This window comes from Lynx canadensis, chromosome B4 (assembly GCF_007474595.2).
Source record: "Lynx canadensis isolate LIC74 chromosome B4, mLynCan4.pri.v2, whole genome shotgun sequence".
Classification (NCBI taxonomy): domain Eukaryota; kingdom Metazoa; phylum Chordata; class Mammalia; order Carnivora; family Felidae; genus Lynx; species Lynx canadensis.
The window spans coordinates 25,516,185-25,539,518 of record NC_044309.1 but is presented as its reverse complement, the minus strand read 5'-3'; the positions used below and the strand labels follow the sequence as shown (position 1 = coordinate 25,539,518).

Genomic DNA, 23,334 nt, shown 5'->3' with positions numbered 1-23,334 from the left:
CTCCCCACCCCACAGCCCTTCCCCGACCTACCGCGGTCCCAGCATGACTGTTATACTGCTTCCCACAGGGTTTCCCTTTCTCCAGAAAGACTGTTCCAGACTGTTCCACATACATCTGTAAGAATAATTTTCAGGCACAGTTTGGATTGCACAGTACTCTATTCAAGAACTTATAGGGACTGCCTATTACCTCTACATAAAACTTACATTCCTCAGTCGATCTCTCAAGGCTTGCCCCTTGACTCTATTTAATGTACTAATACCGCCTAATGTCATAGCTGTTTAAAGCAGACAGACCACCTTTAAATGTTGACTCTTAATTGGAATAATGTTTTATGATACTCTGTAAAGCTTTTTCATGCTTCAGCTCTACATGATTCATTTAACAAATTATAACCCACTCAGAGAACTTAAAAAAATTTAATGTGCCGTGTAGGGGGAGACACATTTCCCAGTTCATGGATTCATAACCATTAAGTAAATTTCCATGGAAGCATGACCTTATTTAACCTTTCTATGGCATTGTGTCTTCATAGGGAGGAAATCAGACAGCTACAGTGATCGCACTGTGTTCAATGAAGGATTTCAACTTAGCGCAAGAGACCTGCCAGTTGGCAATCAGGGATGTTGGAGGCCTTGAAGTTTTAATAAATTTGCTTGATACAGATGAAGTCAAATGTAAAGTGAGTGGCTTACCTGACATGGGTGACAAACCTTCTAAACAACTTCTCGTGCTTCTCTTTTTACCAATAGGTGCCTGCTACTTCTGCCTACTTCTTGTCTTTGTCTGCTATTATCACTGATAACTTGCTCCTTGTACTGTTAGCTGCTCTTCGCATCTCTGCCTTTCTTCTTTATCTTCTGGTTCCTTTCCATCAGTATGTGCTTCTTAAATGATGAATGTTTGTTTACATAATTGAGGGACAATAAGGAACGCGTGTAACACCCGGGAATAGAAAGTATTTACTTAAAAAAACTTCACTTGGGAAGGATTTTAAGTAGACTTGGAATTTTTAAAAAACTTGTGCTGGTTAAACACTTATTTTCACCTCTAACTACTTTTTCTCATTTAGATTGGTTCATTAAAAATCCTGAAGGAAATCAGTCATAATCCTCAAATCAGACGTAATATTGTTGACCTTGGGGGCTTACCAGTTATGGTTAATACACTTGATTCTCCACATAAGAGTCTGAAATGTTTGGCAGCTGAGACAATCGCAAATGTTGCCAAGTTTAGAAGAGCCCGACAGGCAGTGAGACGCTACGGGGGCATCACCAAACTGGTGAGTACTGCTGACATCGTCATCAGCTCACCCTCTGCCACTAAGATGTCAACTCTCTGCTGTCCTTCCTAAAGGAGATGTTGCCTTTGCTGAGTCTTTTTTTTTTAATTTTTAAAATGTTTTTTTATTTTGAGAGAGAGAGGGAGAGAGAGAATCTCAGGCAGGCTCTACACTGTCAATGCACAGCCTGACACAGGGTTTGATCTCATGAACTGTGAGATCAAGACCTGAGCTGAAATCGAGTCAGATGCTTAACTGACTGAGCCATCCAGGTACCCAACCTTTGCTCAGTCTTGAAAAGCGAGTAGGTATTTGTCATGCAGACACACCAGGGAAAGGCAGTTCAGGAAGATGAAGCTGTGTTGATAAAAGCCCAGAACTGGAAAACAACAGAGTATTTGGAAACCGCAAGTGGCTAATGTGGCTAGACCTAAGATGAGATGGGCTGGGTAGTAGGAGGTGAAAGTGAGGGACCATGGTGGTCACACAGGGCCTTATCCAAGATTCTGAAGAGTTTAGATTATTTATAGATACTAAGGGAATAACTGTTGGGGACACATGTTTTCAAGCTGTCTGCTCTCTGTTCATCACATTGTTTTAGAATGAAAAGCCATCTGGGGCGCCTGGGTGGCTCAGTCGGTTAAGCGTCCGACTTCGGCTCAGGTCACGATCTCACAGTTTGTGAGTTTGAGCCCCGTGTGGGGCTCTGTGCTGACAGCTCAGAGCCTGGAGCCTGTTTCAGATTCTGTGTCTCCCTCTCTCTGACCCTCCCCCGTTCATGCTCTGTCTCTCTCTGTCTCAAAAATAAATAAACATTAAAAAAAAAATTTAGAATGAAAAGCCATCTAAATGTCCTTCCTTGGGCTGTAACTAGTTAGGCCATGAGTGTCCACTTGACTCAAGCCCGTCCCACAGATGTCTCTACCAGGAATTTGGAATTAGGAATCAGAGACTCTACTTAGTCTGGACTACTCTTTACTAAACTCAAAGTGGTGGTCATGATTATGTGGACATATCCATGGAATCTGGCCTGCAGAGAGAAGAATGAACTAGACACACACAGGGTAGAGATAACCCTGGGTGCCCTGGCTTCACTTCCTCTGGAGCACCCTTACTTATATAGATAAGCTACTGCTTATCTATATAAATTGCCTTTCCCTTAAAGTCTTTAGTTACTTTAGTTATTGCAAAAGGAAGGAAGGGAGGGAGGGAGGGAGGGAGGGAGGGAGGGAGGGAGGGAGGAAGGAAGGAAGGAAGGAAGGAAGGAAGGAAGGAAGGAAGGAAAAGAAGAAAAGAAAGGAAAGAAATGATCCTGGCAGCTGTGCCATGTGGATTGGTTGGTTTTGGTAGCTCAGGTGGGGAGCCATGTCCTCCAAAGAGGTCGCATGGTTTTAAGAATATACAAGCCATTCAGTTCTCACAGAAATTTCTAATGGCTTTAGGGACTCTAGTTTTCTGAGATACCAGGACTGAGGATGTAGTTTACAAATCTTCCTAATGCATATATTATAGCTATGTTAAGAAAATACAATCTTGGTGAGATTAAATTTCTTATAGAAAGGAAATGTAAACACTCCCAAATTTGGAGGAAGATGTTTTGAAGGTTTCTTGTTTTTCTTGTGTAGTATGAAAGTTAATTTGTAAAAGTATTCTTATTGTTTTTTAAGTTTATTTTATTTTGAGAGAGAGCATACACACGTGAGAGGGGGAGGGGCAAAGAGAGAATCTCAAGCAGCTCTGAACTGTCAGCATGAAGCCCAATGTGGGGCTCGAACTCATGAACTGTGAGATCATGACATGAGCTGAAATCAAGAGTCTGAAACTTAACTGAACTACCCAAGTGCCCAGTAAAGGATTCTTATTTTTGATGGAGATTATCTTGGTAGCAACCCTGTAGCCATTGAGGGATATGTTGTTTTATTTTAAAGATTCCCATGTACATCATATTCACCTATTCTTGTAGGTCGCTCTACTCGACTGTGGAAAGAGTTCAGCAGAACCGGCTCAATCGAGTCTGTATGATGCCAGAGACGTGGAAGTGGCTCGCTGTGGGGCTCTGGCATTGTGGAGCTGCAGTAAGAGTTACACAAATAAAGAAGCCATTCGTAAAGCTGGGGGCATTCCTTTGTTGGCTCGCTTACTGAAGACATCTCATGAAAACATGCTAATTCCAGTGGTAGGGACATTGCAAGAATGTGCATCAGAGGTACTCAAGCCAGCTCTGCTTCCCTTGCTTTCATTTACCTTGACTTTCTTTAGTTGAAAAATAATTTTCAAGGTTATCATGACTGCTAAGGATTTTTTTTGAGAAGTCAGCAGTCTATTAAAGAAGATGAAACTAACAGAACATTAATTAAATTGGTACCCGTGTGATGTATTTTTGAAAATGTTGACTAAATTCTCTTCTTATATAGTTGTGTTAACTTTGGACTTTAGTGTTTATTAAGAAAGTTTGTTTGGCATAATTATTAGTAAGTATAGATAGGTACTTAATATTCGTGTCTTACACACATAAATATTTAAATTTGTGTTCCTAGGAAAACTACCGAGCTGCGATCAAAGCAGAAAGGATCATTGAAAATCTGGTGAAGAACCTAAATAGTGAGAACGAACAATTGCAGGAACACTGTGCCATGGCCATCTACCAGGTGCGGGGGACTCTGTGGGCAGCTGTGGTCTTCTTCTCCATGTAGTTAAGGTGGTGTTTCTAAACATGGGCTCTCATTCTCTGGTGTCAGGACTCAGGAATCAGCATTTTTAACAAGAACGCTTTAGGGATTTTCCTGTACACATAGGTCTGAGAACCACTGTCCTGTGCTAATGACAGATGGCCTGTATATGTGAGAGAGAAACCTGCACCAACATGTCTTGATTATTTACATTTCTAGAAGGCACTTACATGTCTTTCTCTCCTAAAACAAATTACTTAGTGTAAAATAGGAAAATATATACATGGTGCCTTTACATTGTTTTACAGGCACCCTATTCAAACATAGTAGTTGAGAAATTTGTCTTCTACCAAGACAAAATGGATGGATGAATGAGTGTGAGCTTGCGTGTGTGTGTGTGTGTGTGTGTGTGTGTGTGTGTGTGTATTCCTGTTTTATCTTTTTATTAATTTACTTTAACCTTTGTTAACTTTTTGTGAGCTATACATTTTATAGTATACCAGAAAACAGATTAGAAGTAAAGATGGCTTCGAAAAATTAGTAGATGGCTGGTTGCTGGCCATGCCAGCTTCTACCTATCCGAGAAATCAGAGTCCATTTCCTAGAGGAATGCATTTAAAATGTGCATATTGGGGCACCTGGGTGGCTCAGTCGGTTAAGTGTCCAACTTCCGTTCAGGTTACGATCTCACAGTTTGTGGGTTTGAGCCCCACATTGGGCTCTGCACTGATAGCTCAGAGCCAGGAGCCTGTTTTGGATTCTGCATCTCCCTGTCTCTCTCTGCCCTTCCGCACTTGTACTTTCTCTGTCAAAAATAAACATGTAAAGATAGGTAGGTAGGTAGGTAGGTAGGTAGGTAGGTAGGTAGGTAGGTAGGTAGGTAGATAATAAAATGTGCACAGTGAGAGTATGCCAAAAAGTCAGAGTCAGAAAAAGGGGTTCATGTCAGTAGAGGATGGTATTAGTTTGCTAGAACAAAACAAAATACCAAAACAAAATACCATATGGTGGCCTGTTAAATAACAGATATTTATTACCTTATAGTTCTGGAAGCTAGAAGTTTGAGATCAAGGTGTCCGCAGCATTGGTGCTTTCTGAGGACTCTCTCCTTGGCTTGTAGGTGGCTGTCTTCATGTTCACATACCATTCTTCCTGTGTCTCCACATGTTCCTTCCTCTGTGTCCTTATATTTTATGACATCAGTCATATTGGATTAGAGCCCACCTCAGTGGCCTTATTTATCCTTCGTTACCTCTTTAAGGACTTAACTTACATTCTGAGGTACGGGGGTTAGGACTTTGACATATGTGAGTTTTGAGGGAACACAACTCAGTTCAAAACAAGGATATATAGGCTTGACTTACAGATATAAGCCTTATCTGAGTAACTATGAATGATTGGTTAGAAATAGTAATTATTTTTTCTAAAGTTGGAACTGAACCAGAAGCAAAAGTCATAAATAGAAGAAAAGCCTGACAGGTGCCTTGTGGTGCATTACAATGAGGATTTCTTCTAGTGGCCCTCATGGATGATCCATGACATGCATCTGTATCATATGGCCTCAGAGACCAACTGTATACTTAGGATGATAGCATATCTATACTAAATTTATCATCTTTTTGCTCTTTAACCTGGGAAGGACGATCAGCTGGGAACATCTATGTAGTACGTATTTGTTTCAAAGGATGACACAAACATGTGGATAAACATATGTGAATATAATGTCAGTTGCTATTGCTATAACTTACTGCTCTGGGCATAGAAACTCTATTGAGGAAATGCTCATCTCCTAGATTTTGGGGGTCATTGAAGCTCTGACTGAATCCGTATCACTCGTGTTTTCTCTGCTACATTTTCCGAAGACTGTGTGTTGCATCACTGTAGAAATCCTCTGTCCACGCATGTGGTGTTCTAGGTTTCTAACCAACCAATCTCTGTTTCTGTCTTGGTGGAAGCCCAGGTTACCTCAGAATTGGCTTGGCAGAATTTCTAAGTATGTAGAAACTGCTAGACACGGCCAAAATTATGTAAGGGAAAAGAGACAGTGTCAGATAGCTGCCAGTACAGAGAAGAATTAGATTTTACTTGGAGGCCCCTTCAGAAAATGATACTCTTTGAAAAGAAGTTTCACCGCCACTAAAATGGCAGCCTCTTTAGCAATTACAGAAAGCTTGATATGCTTTGATCGCTGAGAGCCTCTGATTTGATTTTTGTGTGTAGTGTGCTGAGGATAAGGAAACCCGTGATCTCGTTAGACTGCACGGAGGTCTTAAACGCCTGGCCAGTCTGCTCGATAACACGGACAATAAAGAACGGTTGGCTGCTGTCACTGGGGCAATATGGAAATGTTCCATCAGCAAAGAGAATGTGACCAAGTAAGAGAAGACATTCAATATTCTGTAATAAAAATATGGCCATCGAGGAATAGCTGTATTCTTAACTTTCAACTAAAACATCTTTCATTAAGATATAAATGTTTCTAAATAAAAGTATAGATGCATAAAAAATATGCCCATTGAAACACATTCCCGTAATGTTATTTTAATAAAGAATCAATTATAATGCTACTCGTATAGTTTCCATATATTTATGTTCTAGACTAATTTGGCAGTATTAAGGATTTTTAGAAATGAAAGACTTCTACTTCCTATCCCACCACCTGGCTATGGTTTTCTGTGCCTCACTTAGTAAAGCTAAGGGATGTGCTGACATAATCTTATCTGTGTGAATGGGCTCTTTTGCTCCTGGGCAGCCATTTAAATGACAAGTACCTCTGATCTCCTGCAGAGACCTATCAAGGTGAGGGGATGAATTCCCACTGAATCTTTAGAGATGGAAGTGGTTCCATTCTTTTTGCTTTTCTAAAGTTAAACAAGATGAGTCAGCTAAATGCCAGCTCAAGGGCTGTGTAGCCACTGTCAGATAATTTCATTGAATTTTAAAGTATTTGTAAACTTTATAACTGATTTAATCTTCAGATTTGTCTCTTCATGTATTTTTAGGATTCTCACACTCTGTGGTGGATATTCTGAGGCAACCTTCCTTATCTCATTGTGATGATTTTAACAAGAAATTCACATGTCTTATTTAACACAAAATAGGTTTATTTTGCTTTGTTCATGTAAAATAGTCTCTGTGACATGGGGAAGACACCCATAGCATAGTAGAATTGCTGACACTCTGATCTGGAAGAAGTTGGTAGTTGTCTTAGAGACCATACAGTATAGTGATTAATGGCGCGGATGGCTGGAAGTGGAAACCAGCTTTACTATTTACCAGGCTTCGAATTAGCTTTCTGAAAATGGGGATTATGGTAGTATCTGCATCATAGAGTTTTTGTATAGACCGTATGAGCATGTAGTTGGCATTTAGTAATTTTGGGCTCTTAATGTTATTAGCTAATTATACCAAAAGTAATACTGTTTCTCCTCCCCTCCCCCCCCCCCCCACCTCTTCTTCTCTTGATGAATTTAGGTTTCGGGAATACAAAGCCATTGAAACTTTGGTGGGACTTTTAACTGACCAGCCCGAAGAGGTACTTGTGAATGTGGTTGGTGCATTGGGAGAATGTTGTCAGGACTATGAAAATCGCGTCCTTGTCCGGAAATGTGGTGGCATTCCACCACTCGTGAACCTCCTCGTTGGAGTAAACCAAGCTCTTCTTGTCAATGTCACAAAAGCAGTTGGTGCTTGTGCAGTAGAACCTGAAAGTATGATGTAAGTGGCCTGGCAACGGAAAGATTTTATTTGAGAGTGATGGGGGAATGCTTGGGTAGTCAGAAACAGTGTCCTCCCTTAGAATTGGGGTGCACAAATGATGCAAAAGTAAAACGGATTTATATATAAACAGCCATGAGGTTACCAGTAATGAGTTACCGAGCCAAATTTTTCCCTAGGAGGAGCTGGAGGGCTAAGGCTAGGCATATTGGGAGGACTTAAAATTCCCAGTAATTAATTTCCCATGCAGAAACCTTCGTACAATCAACAAAGTTTTTCTCTGTTTCCTAGGGAAGAATTCTCTCTCTCTCTCTCTCTCTCTCTCTCTCTCTCTCTCTCTCTCTGTCTCTCTCTCTCTAAGAGCCTAGGTAGTTCTAGTATAGTATCCTTCTTGTTTCTCAGTTCGATTCAGCAAACTTATTTTGAGCACCTAAGAAGTGCTGTGAATTGATGAGGGAGAAGACAAAGGGTGTGATCTTGGTCCTGAAACAAATTCTTGTCTAATTAGGAAGAAAAGATTTAAATGTAGTACAATTTAAGAACAATAGCAAGCAGTGCCTGGGTGGCTCAGTCAGTTAAGCATCTGATTTGATTTTGGCCCTGGTCATGGTCTCACGATTGTGAGATCGAGCCCCACATTGGACTCTGCACTGTCACAGTACAGAGTCTGCTTGGGATTCTCTCTCTCTCTCTCTCTCTCTCTCTTTCTCTCTCTCTCTCTCTGCCCCTCCTGTGCACTCTCTCTCTCTCTCAAAATAAATAAATAAACTTAAAAAAATTGGGTTGTTTGTCTAAAAAATAAAAAGAACAATGGCAAGATTATATAGAGATTATGTATACAAATATATACTTAAACATAGAAATAATAACTTGTATATAAATTAAACATATATAAATATATTTATATGAGACATAAATATATTTAAGTGTGTGTGTGTGTGTGTGTGTGTGTGTGTATATATAAAGTCCAGAATGGGAAGAACCCATATAGGTCAAAGCTATTGTATAAGGGTTCTCCAGAGAACCAGAAGCAACAGGATGAGAAAGGTAGAGGGAGGAGACATATGGAGATATATTTAAGGAATTGGCTCATGTGATTGTGGTGTCTTGGCAAGTCCACATTCTGATGGGGGAGCCTAGAAAGCTGGAGACTCAGGAAAGAGCTGCAGTTTGAGGTCAAGGCAGTCTGCTGGCAGAATTCCACAGAGGAAGTCAGCCTTTTTCTATTAAGGCCTTCAACTGATTTGATGAAGCCCACTAACATTATGGAGAATAATCTGCTGTACTCAAAGTCTACCAATTTAAATATCATCCTCATCCAAAAAACACGTTCACAGAAATATGCAAAATAACATTTGACTAAATATCTGGGTATCCCTTAATCCAGTCGATTCATAAACATTAGCTATAACATGTCCCCTCTTTGTCAACTTGGTACCCATTCATGCATCTCCTTAAACCATGCTTAAGATCTGTAGAAAGATAATAACAAGGCCATATTCCTGCCTAATACTATACAACTATCCAGTGTACCACTGAAAATACACTAACCCTTTTCCCAGAAGAGGAAGCAGAGTTCTTGGATGATATTTACTCTTCTTGATATCCTGTTACTTAAATACTCTGATATAAAGCCAACCATTCTTTTTTTTTTTTTTAAACTTTTTTTTTTTTTTTTAATTTTTTTTTTCAACGTTTATTTATTTTTGGGACAGAGAGAGACAGAGCATGAATGGGGGAGGGGCAGAGAGAGAGGGAGACACAGAATCCGAAACAGGCTCCAGGCTCTGAGCCATCAGCCCAGAGCCTGACGCGGGGCTCGAACTCACGGACCGCGAGATAGTGACCTGGCTGAAGTCGGACGCTTAACCGACTGCACCACCCAGGCGCCCCTAAAGCCAACCATTCTTAAAAGCCATGATATAAAGTCATCATGTCTCATGTTACATGACAAGAGGATAAGAGAGAGAAGAAAACAAAGATACACACATATTTATAACAAAATAAAGAATATTCATGACAATTATAATATTCATTCTGTAACTGGTCATGTGGTCATAGCTGGTATTTATAACTACCTTCTTTCATTCCTCATTCCATATTCCCTTTGCCCTCAGCAAGCACTTTAGCTGGATGTGGTTCTTTACCTGGTGGGGTAACCCAAACCTTCATTCCTGAGGGTCTGGGCCATTAGTAGTCCTGCCTGGGTTGGGCTGTTGTAGTTTTCCATCGACCTTAATCACAGGGCATGGTAATACTTAAGACCTGCCCTAAGGGATCTCCTGTTTTCCAGATATAGTCTTCTTTACTTCCAATGTGGAATAGCAGTTCAATTTACCCTTGGTAATTGGGATCACCCCAGCCAACACAGTAACTCCCTTCATTGCTTGTTGATTTAGAGGCATGGGGAGGCCAAAGTGGTCGGGTGGCAATTTTAACTTTGAATTCAGTGCCCATGAATCCTGGCTATGGAAACAATAACACCTCATTATTTGCAGCTTGATAGCTCTTTTGGCCTATCCTATAGACTCCCAGAGGTCTGAAAACCTTCCTTCATTTCATCCTATCTCTGTCCCCTTCAGTCTAAGTTGGCAGTTTCTTGAGATGGTTGATTGGATCCATGAGTCACACCTGTAATCTTGTTATACTATGATTCTCCTATATATCTCCTATATAATTTGATTTTGATTCACTCATTCATTCAACTCTTCAATATGTGTGACCAGGCACTCAGGGCTACTGTGTATGGATATACCCTGCACAACCCTAGGGAACACCATTCACATAGACATATACAGAGTACCATATATTGTGGGGCCATACATCAACTCTGCTGAAGTGTAGTTTGCTATTTCACCATTTGATTATTAGAGGAAGCTCATAACGTACGCCAGTAGTCTCTGGTAGTTCCTTCTTCCTTCATGCTCACTTTCCTGGCATTTGTGATTCATTTGTGTTCAGTCAGGTCCTCTTCCTTCACAGGAAGCCTGAAACTCGATAGCCTTGGAGCCCTGTTAATGTGATTCTGGTCTAACCACATGTCTGATATACAAGCACTAAAGCCATTATAACTCTTTTTGGATTTGGTTATTGGAGCCTTAGGCTCAGGTGTTTCAGACACCAAGGAACATTAGTTGTTACCCACGATACCTTCGAGAGAAGAACATCAGCCAGACTTAGAAGACACTTTTCTGATGTATTTATCTTTCTGAAAAGCACGAGGTGTTCATTAGCACCTGATAAATGTTTGTCAGAAATGGTTTTGTGTATTTCTTTTGACCTTTGGCTCTTGTTTACTTTTTGTCTGCTCATATCTGCCAACTACACCCACTGCCTCTGAATGTTTTTTGAATGTGTCCTCCTGCTCTCTGCCCTCAGTTGAGGTTCTGTCTTCTTTTACCTGGACCATTGAAGCAGGTCATGTTTGGTCTCATCTCACATCTGTCCCCTTCCATACCTTCCTGCATGGCACTGAAATTTGGTTTCCTAAACTGTAGATCTGATAGAGTTGTTTCCTTGGCCTAAGGAACCATCAGGGACTTCTCAGCCTTTAAAAACCAAACCTAAATTCCTTCACCTGGTATTTAAAGCATTTGCCTCCTGGCCCCTTCTACCTCCCAAGCTTCATCTTTTCCCTGCAGATGTTAGTTAGAGTTATATTGTTATTTGTTTATTCCTTATTCATTACACAAATATTAATCAAGTATCTTTTGTGGTAGGCACTGAAAGGATAGCATACCCAAAGCAAAGTTCCTGCTCTCTTGGAACTTACATTCTGTTGTGTATGTGGGACACAGACTCTAAACTCTTAAACAATTTCAGATGGTGCTAACTGCTATAAAGAAATTAGCACTGGGCGCCTGGGTGGCGCAGTCGGTTAAGCGTCCGACTTCAGCCAGGTCACGATCTCGCGGTCAGGGAGTTCGAGCCCCGCGTCAGGCTCTGGGCTGATGGCTCAGAGCCTGGAGCCTGTTTCCGATTCTGTGTCTCCCTCTCTCTCTGCCCCTCCCCCGTTCATGCTCTGTCTCTCTCTGTCCGAAAAATAAATAAACGTTGAAAAAAAAAAAATTTAAAAAAAAAAAAAAAAAAAAAGAAATTAGCACTATAGGGGCACCTGGGTGGCTCAGTCAGTTAAGCATCAAACTCTTGGTTTCAGCTCAGGTCATGATCTCGCGGTTTCATGGGATCGAGCCCTGCATTAGGCTCTTTGCTGGTAGTGCAGAGACTGCATGTTTTTCTCTGTCTCCCACCTGTCCCTCCCCCATTGGCGCTGTCTCTGTCTCTCTCAAAATAAATAAACTTAAAAAAAGAAAACTGCACAATTGAAAGAGAGTGAGTGAAGGTGGTTACATTAGCAGCAGTGGAAAGAGGAAAGAGAAAGTGGAAGACAGGACAGTAGTCTCTGAGAGAATAATATTTGAACAAAGATCTGAGAGATAAGAGGACAGCCTGAGGGAAGAACACCAGACAAGGAGCAGCAAACACAAAAGCCCTGGGATGGGGTTGAGCTCAGCTTGAGAAGCTACCTTGAGGTTGTTGGGTTTTTTTTTTTCTATATATACTTTTCATATATATTTTATCACTGTGTGTCTTGTTAGTAGTATGTGTTTTCCCATATCACTGTGTGACTGTGTCATAAATCATCTTTTTGTCTCTTGATGATTACTAATTGATTTTTAATTGAGTTCTTTATTTTAATTTCAGTATAGTTAACATGCAGTGTTATATTAGTTTCAGGAGTACAATATAGTGATTCAACACTTCTATACATTACTCAGTGCTCATCACAACAAGTTCACTCCTTAATCTCCATCACCTGTTTCACTCACACCCCCACCCACCTCCCCTTTGGTAACCATCAGTTTGTTCTCTATACTTAAGAGTCTGTAGGGGTGCCTGGGTGGCTCAGTTGGTTAGGCGACCGACTTCCGCTCAGGTCATGATCTCACAGTTCGTGAGCTCGAACCCCGCGTCAGGCTCTGTGCTGACAGCTCAGGGCCTGGAGCCTACTTCAGATTCTGTGTCTCCCCTCTCTCTACCCCTCCCCTGCTCACGCTCTGTGTCTGTCTCTTAATAATAAATAAACGTTAAAAATTTTTTTAAAAAAGTCTGTTTCTTGGTTTGTCTCTTTCTTTTTTTCTTTTGTTCATTTGTTTTGTTTCTTAATTTCCATATATGAGTGAGATCATATGGTATTTTTCTCTGACTTATTTCACTTAGCATTATACTCTCATGTTGTTGCAAATAGCAAGATATTATTCTTTTTATGGCTGAATAATATTCCATTGTGTATATATACTACTCCTTTATCCATTCATCAGTCGATGGACACTTGGGCTGCTTCCATAATTTGGCTATTGTAAATGATGCTACAGTAAACATAGGGATGCATATATCACTTTGAATTAGTGTTTTTGTATTTTTTGTGTAAATACCCAGTAGTGTAATTCCTGGGTTATAAGGTAGTTCTATTTTTGACTTTTTGAGGAAACTCCATCCTGTTTTCCACAGTGCTGCACCAGTTTGCATTCCTATTAACAATGCGATAGGGTTCCTTTTTCTCCACATCCTTGCCAACACCTATTGTTTCTTCTGTTTTTGATTTTAGCCATTCTGACAGGTGTGAGGTGATATCTCATTGTGGTTTTGATTTGCATTTCCCTGATGATGAGTGATGTTGAGTATCTTTTCCTGTGTCTGTTGGCCATCTGTATGGATTCTTTGGACAAATGTCTGTTCATGTCGTCTGCCTATTTTTAAATTGGGTTATTGGTGGGGGGGACTATTGAGTTCTATAAGTTCTTTATATATTTTTACTAATTACCCTTTATTGGATATATCATTTGCAAATATCTTCTCCCATCCAGTAGGTTGCCTTTTAGTCTTGTTGATTGTTTCCTTCTCTGTGCAGAAGATTTTTATTTTGACGAAGTCTCAATAGTTTATTTTTGCTTTTATATCCCTTGCCTCAGGATACCTATTTAGAAAGATGTTGCTATGGCCAATGTCAGAAATCACTGCCTGTGCTCTCTTTTCATGGTTTCGGGTCTCATACTTAGGTCTTTAATCCATTTTGAGTTTATTTTTGTGTATGGTGTAAGCAAGTGGTCCAGTTTAATTCTTTTGCATATTGCTGTCCAATTAACCCAACACTATTTGTTGAAGAGGCTGTCTTTTTCCCATTGCATATTCTTTCCTCCTTTGTCAATGGTTAATTGAACATATAACTGTGGGTTTGTTTCTGGGTTTTCTATTCTGTTCCAATGATGCATACAAATATATTGAATTTCATCTATATAGACTAGAATTCATTCTTGCAAAGCCCCTTCTTCTGTCCCAGGTTTAATGACTTCCACATAAGTCATCATCAGGTTATTTAGTTGACACCTAAAAATTACTTCTAAATATCATCATTATTTTCACAGTGCACCTTCAAACCCATTTTAATATAACTCTGTTAGATAAATTGTTATATTTACTGATTTTTCAGTTGAACCCATTCAGGAAAAAGCCAGAGAAAACACTTTCCTTGTTCTGAATTTTAATGTAGGTTTTGAAACAACAAAATGTAATGAGAGAAGAACAACAACTCAGTGACAAACAACAGGCCTTAAAGACCTTTTGACTGAGTTGGGGAGACAGACAAGCAATTTTAAAATGTCAGAGTAGATGATGAAATGGCAGTAAGTAGAAATTTATTTGTAAATACACAGACTAATTTGAATAATTTTATGAAAGGCTTAACTTCTGGTTAATAATCTGAAAACCACAAAAAAAAAGAACAAAAGTAGGAAAGAAAGCACATTCTCCCAAACAAGGATATGTCCACAATTCCAAATCTTAAATGTGAAACACACCTGTAAAATGTAGGTAAATTATTAACCTGTGTGTAATATGCTGACAGCTAACACATGCTGCTTCATATCTTTAGATTTCCTCTCAAATAAGTGTCATGGTCATGAAATGCATGGCCAATCTTTTTTTTTTCCCCCATAGCAGAGATTAGGGGAATGAATCAGCCTTGGAAGAAGTGAGGAATTTCCCATCAGAGACCTAGTTTTGCATTGTAAAACAGCAGAAGTGGAGCCTAAGGAAAAGTCATAAGGACATGTCGTTTTATATTGTCTATGATAGTCTTCTAGCCTAAGGAGATTGCTAGAGACCCTTTAGGGTAAAAAGGATACTAGAGATGATGATTTCGGGATTGCAACACAATGAAGCTATAAATTTTTAGAGATTTGGAATAAGCTAGATTGACTGAATGCTCAGAACTGAATGGAAGAGTGTGTTCACAAGGCAAAGAGAACTGCAGATTTTTGTAGGATTGTGTTTGAGGTAATTCTATCATTAAAGGAAACAGACAGATTCTGACAAGTAATTTCCCCACAATCACAAGGCTATTATATACTCCCTGTTAGTAAAAGAGCCAAAAGAAATCACATAAAATTTTACTAAAAGACTGTATCAGACAACTTAAATAATTGTGACAAGCAAGTAGTCAGAGCTCAGAAGAGAAATAGAAAAATTATTGAACTTAAAGCCTGAATGAATGCAAAAGAAGTATAATAAACAACTGAAAACACAGGCATGCGATGTATAGGACATACAAAATGAAATGAAGAAGAATATACTAAAATTACAGTAGGGAAATTGACAAATATGGAACCCAAGGAGATCCAACATAAACATAATGGGTATTCTGTAAGAAGAGGTTGGAACCAGTGGAATGTGATCGATCTTAATTAAAGATACAACAGGGATGCCTGGGTGGCTCAGTTGGTTAAGCGTCTGACTTCGGCTCAGGTCACAATCTCATAGTTTGTAGGTTTGAGCCCCACATCAGCTCTGTGCTGACAGCTCAGAGCCTGGAGCCTGCTTTGGATTCTGTGTCTCCCTCTCTCTGCGCACCTCCACCGCCCCCCACTTGTGCTCTGTTTCTCTGTCAAAAAATAAACATTTAAAAAAAAGATACAATAGAAGAAAAATTTTTGTGTGAATCTGTAGGTCAAACAACCCAAAAAAACCCTGGTAATATTGATACAGAGTGGCCAACAGTAATGAATTCTGATAAATCTACTTGCATTTCAAAAGTAAAGGAAGAAATATCTAGGCAAAAGAACAAACCATGAGGACAGAGTGTCTTCACACTTCTCCATAGCTTTGGTTAAGGTCAAAAGACATTGATTGAAGGATCAAATCTCTCTCAGATTAACATTCTGAAGGAGAAAAAATATTGCCTAAGAATTTTGCATCCAGCCAAGTTGTTCTTCAAGTATGAAGGTAGAAGCACATTCTCAATCACACAAGGAATTAGTGACTACAGTACTAGCTCTTCTTGAAAAAACTGTCAATTATAAAAAGTCAATCAAGAAATTACTCAAAGTATTTGAAAACAAAAATATGGCTAAAAGGTATTGGTGGAAACCAAAGAAAATAATGGAGGAGTTATCATTAGGGGAATTATCTACATTTTATAAATACTGATGATGTAATAATACAACTGACAAAAAATAAAAACTAAGTGCAAGGGGGGTGAGTTAGTGTGCAAATTTGATCATCTCTCACATAAATGAATCAGTAGATACTATGTACAACATTCTTTTACCTATTTGTTTATCATCTATCCATCCATTTATCTATCTCTCTTACATATCCATCCATCCTGTTATCCAACTTAAGTCATAAAGAAATGTTCAGAATCACTTATATTAATTATCAATGATTGTTATTTCTGAATGGTAGGATTTGGGATCATTTATTTTCTTCTTTGTATTTTTCTATACATGTATATGATGAATATGTATCATCTTTACAAAACCAAAGTTCTTGTTGAATGCCTTGCATAATCCTCTTTTATTCTGTATAGAATAATGACTAAGAGCATAGATTCTGGAACCATTGCCTGGGATGCCAGTCTCACCATTTACCAGCTAAGTTTCCTTTGACAAATTATTGACTATTTGGTGCCTTGGTTACCACATATATAAAATGGGAATATTAAGTGTACCTGTCTCATTGGGTTGTTGTGACTATTATGTGAACTAATATGTGAAAAGTGCTTGATACATAATAAGTGCTGGGTAAATGCCAGCTTGTATTGTTCATGTAGCAGTAGCTTCAATTAATAACAATTTTAAAATGATAATACATAAATAGAAAATTAAAGTCAGACTGTCTGGTGTTTGCACTCATCTGTAGATGAGTTCCTTGTTTTCTGTGTTTCTCTTGCATCAAATTAATCGTGTTATTTAACTTGTTATAAAATTTTGAACAAGTGACCCCTACATGGTGACTAACTCAGTTTAAACTCTCAGCTGCAACTAAGGAGCTTGGAGGGTGTGGCATTGACATGTAAAGAGGCAATTATAATTCAGGTCTTTGCATCATGTTAATAAGCTTGTTTTTTGTTTTAAAGTTGACTGAAGATTACTGAAGGGTTTTAAGTATAACTTGAGACAGAGGAACATGTTAAGGGATCATTGTAGGCCAGAGGTGAAGGTGGCTTAAACTAAGCCAGTGGAATATAATATAATAAAGAATAAAGAAATGAACAGATTAAAGAGAGATATAAAAGGAAAGAATGGATAAACCAGGTGAACGATTGAACATGAGTTCTAAAGAAGAAGGAGGAGTGGTGGATGATATTTAGGTTTCTTTTCTTTTGTTTAATTGAATAAATTTGAGGTGCACATTGTGTAAGAGTATGATATATGTACAGCATGTTACTTTGATATATGCATATTTAGATTTCCGACTTTGGCAACTAGATCAATAATGGTACCACTTACTGATATAGGGAATATAGGTGCAGGACTAAGTGAAGGAAGACTGAACTTCACTTGGGGAGATACAAGGTCAATTTGTTCATCGTTTTAGTGCCTAACACAGTCCTAAGCTTAGGGTAGGCACCCAACAAACATTTACTGTATAATGAATGGATGGTGAATTCAGCTATGGTTGGGTGGGCACTGAGGTTCCCATGATACACATCCAAGTGTGATGGCAACCAGTCTATTGGATATTTGTGTCTAAAGCTCAGCATAGAGATACAGGTCAGAAATGGTGTTGTGAGTATTTGGTAACTGAAGTCATGGCTGTATGTGAGAGATTGTGAGGAAGGGAAAGTAAAGTGAACAGAATCCTACTGAACCCAGTCTTTTAGGGAGAATGCACGTACCCAAGAAGTAGCTATAAGGAAGCTGAGAAGGATCAGCCAGAGAGTTGGGAGGAAAATTAAACAAGTTATTGAAAAAGAGAGGAAAGAGAGCGTTTAAAAGAAAGTGTTCAAAATTGTCAAATTCCATGAGAAGGCCTCATAAGATAAAGATAAAACTGTCCTTTCTTGGGCAACAAGGAGGTTGATGAATCCTTTTGTATTTGTAAATACAGTTTTCCCACAAATGTTTTTATAAACGCACTAAAGCAGTTTCAGAAAACAGTGTTTTGAGTTTGGTAGGAATCCAAACAGCATTACTCTTGGCATCATATTTCAGACATGGCTGTTATTGGTAGATTTGTAGGATTTATTGCATCTTTGAGCTTTCAGTTAAATGGCAAGGAAATGACAAACAAATAAATACCTCTCCCCTGTGTAAGTCTTATATAATTCATAGGTTAGGAACTTATTTTAATGACTAGCGGTTTTATGTTTCAGCGATTTGTCTGTGGCTGGGGCTAAGACTTAGGTCACATATCAGGATAAACATATATACTCATAGCACAGTTTTATTAACTTTGTGCAATAGAATGCCTAAACAATTCTCTTCCTTTCTATATATTTTTAATAAGAATAAGAAACACTGTAATAGTAACAGTTTGTACTGAATCAAAAGTAATTTTTAAGAAACCAATGATTTCACAAAGCTCTATTGACTTTTTTCCACACTTCAGTTACTGCTTTTAGAAACTCAGTATAAATTATTTCATATTAATTATGCCCTCCCCTAGGATCTAAAATGGAAACAGGTATTCTCACATACCAAGTTCATGAAAAAGTAGATTTACTTGTGCTGAATTTTATTCTTTTATTGACTTTGAATATCTATTTAAAATATATAGAATTCATCTGGAGGTAAGCTGGCCTTACCAGATATATGAAATCCCACCAAAATTGCAAAAATCATTTGTGTTTTGGGGAGTGTAGCTTTCTATTAAAATACTATAAAATTCCAAACAACTAAAAAATATTAAAGCTAAAAATTTTAAGAAATATCTATGATTTATTTTCTACATGTCAAGATTTTTACTTTTTTAAAAATTCTTTTTAGCTTTTATTTTGCAATAGCATTAGACTTATAGAAAAGTTGCACAATTGGAGAGGAGAGACTACAGAGAGTTCCCATATACCCTGCATCCAGCTTCCCTTAACACTCTCCATAATCATAGTGAAATTATAGGAATTTTTATTTGTTGAATTCTAGTTTTTTGACTTAGAAGAGTCAAGTTTCCTTCATTGGATTTTGTACATTTTTGTTCAGTTCATTCCTAAGTATTTCCTCTCCCTTGTTGATGGGGTGCATGTGTTTTTTCCTGCCATTATGTCCCTCCATTTATTGTCTCTATGAACACTATTAAATTTTATATATTAATTCTATATGCTACCACCTTGCAGAATTCTCTTATTGTTTAAGTTCATTTTATTGTTAATTCTCTAGCACAGTGGTTGACACACTACAGCCATGGGCCAAATCCTATCTTTATTAATAAAGTTTTATTGGAACATAGTCTCACTCATTCATTTATTACCATCTTTGGCTGTTTTTATGCTACAATGGCAGGGTTGAGTAGTTGTGACAGAGATTGAATGACCCACAAAAACTAAAATACTACCTAGCCCTTTACAGAAAAATTTGCTGACCTCTGCTCCAGGGTATTCCAGAGAAAATTGTACTTCTTCATAAATTCTTTAAATTGATTTCTCTTGTCTAATTTCACTAGTTTCCTAACATAATGTTAAATAATAGTGTAGGCAGTGATCTCCTTTGCCTTATTTATTCCTGATTTTAGTGGAAATGCCTCTAGTATTTTTTCTATTAAGTACAATAATGTCTTGAAGACTAAAGTATATATATTTTATCATCTTAAAATTTAAATTAATTAAATTAAAACTCAATTTCTATTTTAAAGTGTTTTTTTTTAAATCAGAAATAAGTATTGAATTTTGTCAAAGGCTATTTACACACTTTAGGAGATTATGCTCCATATGTTTCATTGTGATATTTCCCTTATATCTATTAATATGGTGAGTAATATTAAGTGGGTTTCCAAGGGTGCCTGGGTGACTTAGTTGATTCAGTGTCCAACTCTTGATTTCAGCTCAGGTCATGATCTCATGATTGTGAGATCAAGTTCTGTGTCAGGCTCCACACCCAGCATGGGATTCTTCCTCTCCCTCTCCCTCTGCCTCTCCTCTACTCTCCCTCAAAAATAATAATAATAATAATAATAATAATAATAATAATAATAATGGGTTTCCAAACACTGAACCAACCTTGAATTCCAGAAATAAATTTTATTTACTATAATGTACTATTTTTTAGTGTAGTATATGATTTTACTCATTAATATTTTATTTAGTATTTTTGTAATTGACACCACTGATATTGGTCTTTGGCTAGTTTGTTTTTCTTTTCTTTTTTTCTCTCTTCTTTTTTTTTTTTTTTTTTTCCACTCTCTATGAAGTCTAGGTATCAGTGCTATACCTGCTTCACAAAAATGCCTTAGGAAGTTTTCTTTCATTTCAGTACTCTGGAATAATTTATTGACCAATGGGACCACCTAGGCTTTAAAGGTTCAGTAGAAGTCTTCTGTGCAATCATATGGCCTTGCTGTGTGTGTGTGTGTGTGTTATTAGTTCCTTATTAGCTTTCTCTAGTTCTTCTATGGAATCTGTTCTATTTACATTTCCTAATCTAATGGTCAATTATGGCATCTGCAGTTCCTTATAAAAAGGATAGATTCCATTTACATTATCAAATTTATTTGAATTAGTGGTGTGCAAAGTAATATATTATGATTTTTAAATTTTGTCTTTTTTTAATGGTTATTTTCCACTTGTCATTTTTTGGTTTTGTATATATGAGCGTTAGTCTAGTACTTTCCTCAGGAAGGTATCCAGTATAGCTTTTCTATTTTTATTTTTTTCTGAAAGAATAGTTTATTAATTAGATGTAGTGTTCTATTCTCTACCTCAAATTTCTTCTATCTTTAGTAATTCCTTGTTGCTTTCTTGTGGTTTATTTTGTAACATTTTTCATAATGTTTTGAGCTGAGAAGTTATGTCATTTGTTTTTATTCTTTGTTTAAATAATAAAAGTAGTTTGTGTGTAAATTTTCCTCTTACATGCTTTAAATATCCCTTGTATAGTTGATATGTAGTGATTTCATTGTCCTCATTTTTTAGAAATTCTTTTATTTCAGTTTGTGTTTTCCTTTTAGCCCTAGGAATTGTTTAATAAATATTTTTTGTAATTCCACAAGGAAGAACCTTCTGATTTTTTCTTGTTAGCTATTTCTCATTATAAAGATATCCCCCACTTTTTGGAAGTTAACATTATGCCACTTCACTTTTATGAAAGACCTACATTAGTACCTGTTTTCACTAACTGAAAGAAATCCAAAGAGTTTTCTGCTTTTATGAGAAAAGGCAAAAAGCAAAAATAGCATGCAACATTTGTTTCGCAGTGAGCCATTACAGAGGCAGTGTGCACACCACACAATGAGAGTGGCAGCCTCAAGCTTCTTCCCCAGGAACTACAGTCTGCATCTCGGCATCAAACCGCCATAGTTTTTTTAACTGTATCTGCAAGCATCTGTGCCTTATCTCAATTAATTTTGTACATCTGTTAGTAAGATGTGTCATAAGGTATCAGAAAAGCCTAAGAGAGGTTATTTTTGGAGTCTGGGAATGCTCAAAGACTTTTTCATATAAATTAATGGTAATTCTTTGCTTTATGCCCTGTTGGCTAATGAAAAGTTTCATGGGAGCACTCTAATTTTAGATAAACTTATACTGTGTTTTGGTCAGAGTGTGTTGATTTTTTAATTTCTACTTTTTATGGAAGTTACTGATTTTTTCCTCATGACCTAATACAAGGTAGATTTTTACAAAGCATTTAGAGCTACTTGGAATGAAAATATATTCCCTATCAATGACGAGTGTAGAGTTTGATCTGCTTTATTATGTCCCTTAGCTCTTCTATCTCTACTTATTTTTTATGCACTTGATCTGTCTTGTACTGAAAATCGTATATAAAAATCTTTCCATTAGTGGGCTTCTATTTCTTTGTACATCTCATAAGTTTTTACTTCTTAAAGGCAGGTGCTATATTATTTGGTACATGAATGTTTTTAATAGTTGTGAATTTGGGCTTTTAATATTCTAAGAACTATTCTTTGTTATGTTTATTGAGTTTGGGCTTGATTTCTACTTTGTCTGGTATCAGGAACTTTCTTGCTTTCTTATTGTTTGAGTTTTCCTGGAATATCTTGGTCTACCCTTTATTTTTAGTCTTTCTTGAATCATTTTTTTAGGTATTCCCGTTTAAATAGTATATATAGATGGGTCTTGCTGTGTAAACCAAATTAAGAATACTTTTTCTTTTAATGAGTTAGTGCAGTCACTAATTGATAATGCTTAATATTTTTGGTCTCAACAATGTTATAATGTTTTATAATCATTCATATTTTGTTATATTTGCTACTTTTCTATAAGATTTATGGTCTTTGCTCTTTAATTTTTATTATTATTTAGAAAGCTTTGCATTTTTGTTTTATTCTAGTTGTTTGTCTTTGTACCTGTAAAATTTTTTAATTCTTTTTTTTCTTTTATGTAGATATTTGCTGTTTAGTTTCTCAGTTTTTACTGGTAATCTTTTTTTTTAAAGTAAGCTTCATGCCCAATGTGGAGTCCATTGCAGGGTTTGAACTCATGACCCTGAGATCAAGACCTGAGCTGAGATCATGAGTCAGAGGCATAACCCAACTGAGCCACCCAAGCGCCCCTTTACTGGTTATCTTTTAACTCTTGCCTATTGTCTATATATTAGTCAATGGGCATATTCTGTTTTTCTCTTTCCTTCTTTCCTCCCATTTTAAGTGCATTTTAAGTGCCTTTGTCATAACATATAAGATTTGAACATTATTATTCCACCCTTGACCCTGTCCCCCTTGTTTAATCATACATGTATCTCCACACACACATGTATGCACATGCACACATATATGTATATACACACGCACACCCATTGGTTTTTTGTTCTAGTTTAGTCATTTTATTTTAGTTTTTTCTATTATTTAAATTTTATTATTTTTTAATTTACATCCAAATTCGTTAGCATATAGCACAACAATGATTTCAGGAGTAGATTCCTTAATGCCCCTTACCCATTTAGCCCATCCCCCCGCCCATAACCCCTCCAGTAACCCTCTGTTTGTTCTCCATATTTAAGAGTCTCTTATGTTTTGTCCTCCCTCCCTGTTTTTGTATTATTTTTGTTTCCCTTCCCTTATGTTCATCTGTTATGTCTCTTAAAGTCCTCATATGAGTGAAGTTATATGATATTTATCTTTCTCTGACTAATTTCACTTAGCATAATACCCTCCAGTTCCATCCACATAGTTGCAAATGGCAAGATTTCATTCTTTTTGATTGCCAAGTAATACTC

General features: G+C 37.4%; 1 protein-coding gene across 1 annotated transcript in view; it reads left to right on the top strand.

Annotated features, from left to right (window-relative positions):
- Positions 1-23,334, top strand: part of ARMC4 (armadillo repeat containing 4) — a 188,229-nt gene that overhangs the window by 56,697 nt on the left and 108,198 nt on the right. The window contains exons 11-16 of the mRNA XM_030322654.1: positions 537-683; positions 1,074-1,283; positions 3,247-3,489; positions 3,821-3,931; positions 6,173-6,327; positions 7,427-7,669. Of these exons, the coding sequence (XP_030178514.1) occupies positions 537-683; positions 1,074-1,283; positions 3,247-3,489; positions 3,821-3,931; positions 6,173-6,327; positions 7,427-7,669 (1,109 nt within the window). The remainder of the gene's footprint in view (positions 1-536; positions 684-1,073; positions 1,284-3,246; positions 3,490-3,820; positions 3,932-6,172; positions 6,328-7,426; positions 7,670-23,334) is intronic.